The sequence below is a fragment of the Orycteropus afer genome, unplaced genomic scaffold (genome assembly GCF_000298275.1).
Source record: "Orycteropus afer afer isolate SDZICR_OR568_19922 unplaced genomic scaffold, OryAfe1.0 scaffold00310, whole genome shotgun sequence".
Taxonomy (NCBI): domain Eukaryota; kingdom Metazoa; phylum Chordata; class Mammalia; order Tubulidentata; family Orycteropodidae; genus Orycteropus; species Orycteropus afer.
Genome location: NW_006921897.1, coordinates 1342768 through 1347251, shown reverse-complemented (window position 1 = coordinate 1347251; position 4484 = coordinate 1342768). Strand labels below are relative to the sequence as shown.

The 4484-nt window shown below is 43.8% G+C and overlaps 1 protein-coding gene across 1 annotated transcript in view; it reads left to right on the top strand.

Moving 5' to 3' along the window:
- The first annotated feature begins 2416 nt into the window (after positions 1-2416).
- Positions 2417-4484, top strand: part of LOC103206280 (UPF0472 protein C16orf72 homolog) — a 97448-nt gene continuing 95380 nt past the window's right edge. Inside the window, exon 1 of the mRNA XM_007951725.1 lies at positions 2417-2438. Coding sequence (XP_007949916.1) covers positions 2417-2438 — 22 coding nt within the window. The remainder of the gene's footprint in view (positions 2439-4484) is intronic.

The window sequence follows — 4484 nt, the reverse complement described above, 5'->3', positions numbered from 1 at the left end:
ATTGACATGGTGGCTGCGATGATGGGCTCAAGTATAGCAGGGATTGTGGGGCTGGCGCGGGATCGGGCAGTGTTTCGTTCTGCTGTGCATGGGGTTGCTAGGAGTCGGAAATGACTTGATGGCACTTAACAACAACAACAACAACAACATGGGTTCATTCCATTAAAAAAATAATTATCATAATGAATTCTACTTGGGAAGTAGGATGCTAATGAGGGCTGCACCAACACATCATGTTTAAGGAGCTGACTCATTTCAGAGCTCTGAAGCCTGGGCCCTTAAAGCAGCAGAACCACGCCACCCTTTGCTTGGTACCTGCTCCTGTCTTCCTTTGTTCATCCAGTCCTCTGCTTGTCCTAGTTTTAGTATATGAACAAGGGCAGCCTTTTCTTTGGAGAAGTGTGTGTGTTTAGGAGGTTCTGTGCAGATGATGAAAGCACAGTGCATCCCTCCAAAGGGGCTAAAAAAAACCCAGACTCACTGCCGTGGAGTCGGATCTGACTCATAGTGACCCCTCCTTGGGTTTGCAACGCGGTATCACTATGGAAGTAGATTGCCCAACCTTCCTTCCAAGGAGAGACTGGTGGGTTTGAACCGCCAGCCTTCTGGTTAGCAGTCAAATGCCTTAGGCGCTGCGCCACCAGAGCATTTATTCTGATAATCTTGTGCAAAGTATGTAAAGCAAAAAACTTGCAATTATGCCCATGCCACACTTCAGATATTTCAGCAGTGCTTAGTGAGGAAGGGGGGATGTGAGAAAAGGCAACATTCCATGGAAACCAACTACAAGAAGGATAGAGAAGTGAGCAGAGAAAGAGGGACCTCAGTAACACCAAAAAAGAAGAGCCAGGAACAGAGTGTGTCCTTTGGACCCAGGGGCCCTGCACTGAGAACCTCCTAGACCCAGGGGAAGACATGCCAAGACACATGGAGATCTCCAAGGGATGCTGGACCCACAGAAGTTAAGAGGAGACAAGGCCAGACAGAGCCCCAGAGCCGACAGGGAGAGAAAGCCTTCCCCTAGAGCTGGCGCCTTGAATTTGAACTTCTAGCCTCCTAAACTGTGAGGGAATCAATTTTGGCTTGTTAAAGCCATCTACTTGTGGTATTTATGTTATAGGATCACTAGAGAACTAAGACAAATCTATATGCTGAACAATAATCCTTGATGCTGGACTATATGAAGAAGAATGGCATCAGGATTGGAGGAAGATTCATTAACAACCTGTGATATGCAGATGATACAGCCTTTGTTGCTGAAATGGAGGAGGACTTGAGGCACTTAAAGAGTACAGCCTTCAACAGGAGTTGAGCATGTACCTGAGGTAGATACACTCCTTGGAGAGAACAATCATGGGAGAAAGAAGGGCTGTTTATGCACAGGGATATAGGTCAAGGGGCAGGGATGCATAGAGGGATGGACACAGGGAAGAGGTGACTGTTGGGAGGAAGTGGGAGGGGAGCTGTTGCATTGTGGTGAATTGTGGTCAATGTCATGAGTCAAAATGTATGTGAACTGCTGTATGGAAAGTGAATTTGCTCTGTAAACTTTCACCCAAATCACAATAAAAAAATTTGAGAAAGAAAAAAGACTACAGCTTTCAGTATGGATTATACCTCAACATAAAGAAAATGAAAATCCTTACAACTGGACCAATAAGCAACATCATAGTAAACGGAGAAAAGAGTGAAGTTGTCAAGGATTTCCTTTTACTTGAATCCACAATCAACTGTGTATGGAAGCGGCAGTCAGGCAATCCAGTGACATACTGCATTGGGCAAATATGCTGCAAAAGACCTCTTTAAAGTGTTCAGAAGCAAAGATGAGAGCTGCATGTTTTAAGGTCCATTCTGGCTGTAGTTTGGGGACTAGATTGGAAAGGCACAAGTGGAAAAAAGCAAAGAGCAATTAGAAGGCTGATACAATAGCCCAGCTGAGAGAGGCTGGTGGCTTGGAACAGGGTGGTGGTGGTGAAGATGTAGAACAGGGCCAGGTTTGGGAAATACCTTGATGGTTGAACAGACAGGACTTAATGATCCCATAGGATATGGGGCATGAGGGCAAGAGAGGTAACAAGGATGACTCAACCAAAACGGTGTTGAGTGTCTTTATGAGACAGGAAGCTTGGTGTTAGGCACTGAGCCTTAATGCATGCATAGTCCCTGCCTTCAAGGACTGTGAAGTCTAATGGGGAGTCAGACATGTGAGTCAACAATCACTAGGCAGTGTGAGTGTGTAGTGTCAAGAGGCTGTCATGTCACGGGGTACAGTGCTGCAGGAACACAGCAAAGGAGCATCTGTTCTGAGTGGGGCTTCTGGAGGAGAAGGACCTTGAGGCACGGTGTGTGTTTGCATTCACAACGAGTAGGAATTCCCTGAACACAGTAAGTCGGGAAAGGGCATTATATCGCAAACATGAAAATCATTGTGCATAAAGGTACAGAGACTTAAAACAGCTTGACTAAGAAACTTAATTTCCCTAGGGCCCAAATGAAGAATGCCTGGAGGGTTAACCCAGCCTGGAAATGAGGCTGGAGGCGGTATTATGAAGGGGTTTGGGTTGTAAGGACCTTTTTCTAAGTCTATTTCCTTATTTCTAAAATGAAAAGGAGAAAGCAAATATGGGTATAGGGACGGATAGATGGGTGAACAAGCTAAACAATTATGTATGTCTAAATGGAGAGTGTATCCAAGATCATATACAGGGTTGGCAGAAAATGGGCCTCTCGAAGAGTATGAAGGGATGGACACTGGGAGGAGGTGACTATGGGGAGGAAGTGGGAGGGGAGCTGCTGCATTGTAAATTTTGGTCAATGACATGAGACAAAGTATATGTGAACTGCTGTATGAAAAGTGAATTTACTCTGTAAATCTTCACCCAAATCCTAAAAAAAAAAAAAAAAACTAAAATGAAAAGGAGTTGCGATTACACAATGGATAAGAGTTTAGCTGCTAAACTGAAGGTTGTCCATTCCAACCCTCCAGTGACCCCATTGGAGAAAGATGTGGCAGTCTGTTTCCCTAAATATTTCAGCCTTAAAAACCCTATGGGGCAGTTTTACACTCTCTCTCCCTCCCTAAAGGAGCTCTGGTGGCACAGTGCCTAAGGCATTTGACTGCTAACCAGAAGGTTGGTTCAAACACACCAGCCGCTCTGTGGGAGGAGGATAAGCAATCCACTTCTGTACAGATTGACTGCCTTGGAAACCCAATGTCTATGAGTCAGAATTGACTGGACGATAGTGCATTTGGGTTTTGACAGGGTCCTTAAGAGTTGAAATGGACTTGACAGTACCCAACTACAACAACAAAACAAACAGTAAGGAAATTAAAGAGCATGTCCTATAAGTGTAGCTGTCTTTGAAAACATGCATTGGGGCACTGAATGGAACACAATGAAATAGTCATTGGAAAACATAACCCCCTTTTACCCTGAAACTCTAAATAATCTTGTGCCTCAAACACCTTATAATTATCATAAATGTTACTGCTTTCTGAGTAAGTTGATCTTAATTTGAGTGGTGCATGTAAAGTAAGGGAATTTACCTGTGAATGCCTAAAAATCAGTTTCCCCAAGTGATGGATAGATGATAAACAAAAATCTTAAAAGCAATGTTTTAGAAATAGCTTCCAAATTCATTTGAACATTCACTTCATATTCACAATGGATACAGAAACATTTTACTGTTTTTTTCTGCTTTCATATAGATTGATACGATTTTATTGCATTTGTAAGTTCCTGTGACTGATATCATTTATGGAGGGTCGCTATGTGTCAGAGTTGACTCGATGGCCGTGGGTGGATGACTGCAGTGTGTTAGAAATCATTCATTTCGTTCACAAACTCTGGGGTACAGTTTTTACTTAAATTGTGCATAATAGATGTTTCCCCGTTTCTTGCTTCAGACAGGGATTTGCTGTTAACCTCGCTGTCTCTGTTGCTGTTTTTCTTGCCCTGGCCAGGGTGAGCCTGAGTGAGACACGGGCCTCTTGCACCAAATTTAAGGGGTGCCACAAAGCTCAATAATCATGATCAATAATATTGTAATACACTATTTTTTAAAAATCAAAAGTAATGCCAATAATTCCATGATAAAGGAAACATCAAACTTTTACACAAAGACAGGATGTAACCTTTGTACATGCATGACCTTGTGTTATTGCCTCACCGTCATCCCAACCTGGTGACTTCTGAATGTACCCCCTGCAGGGCCATCCTTATCCTAGATCACAGGGCGTGTGTGTCAGTGCCTAGGAGGCCCTGAGCATGTGGGAACTGCTGTGGGAAAATATGGAACCAGATAGTGGTGATGGTTGCACAACTAATGACACTGACTTATTGTACACGTAAAAAAAATGTTGACATGGCAGTTGTTGTTGTTATTGTGTGCCGTGGAGTCAGACCCGACTCATAGCGACCCCTCCTTGGGTTGCCGAGGCAGTATCACTGCGGAAGTAGATTGCCCCATCTTCCTTCCGAGGA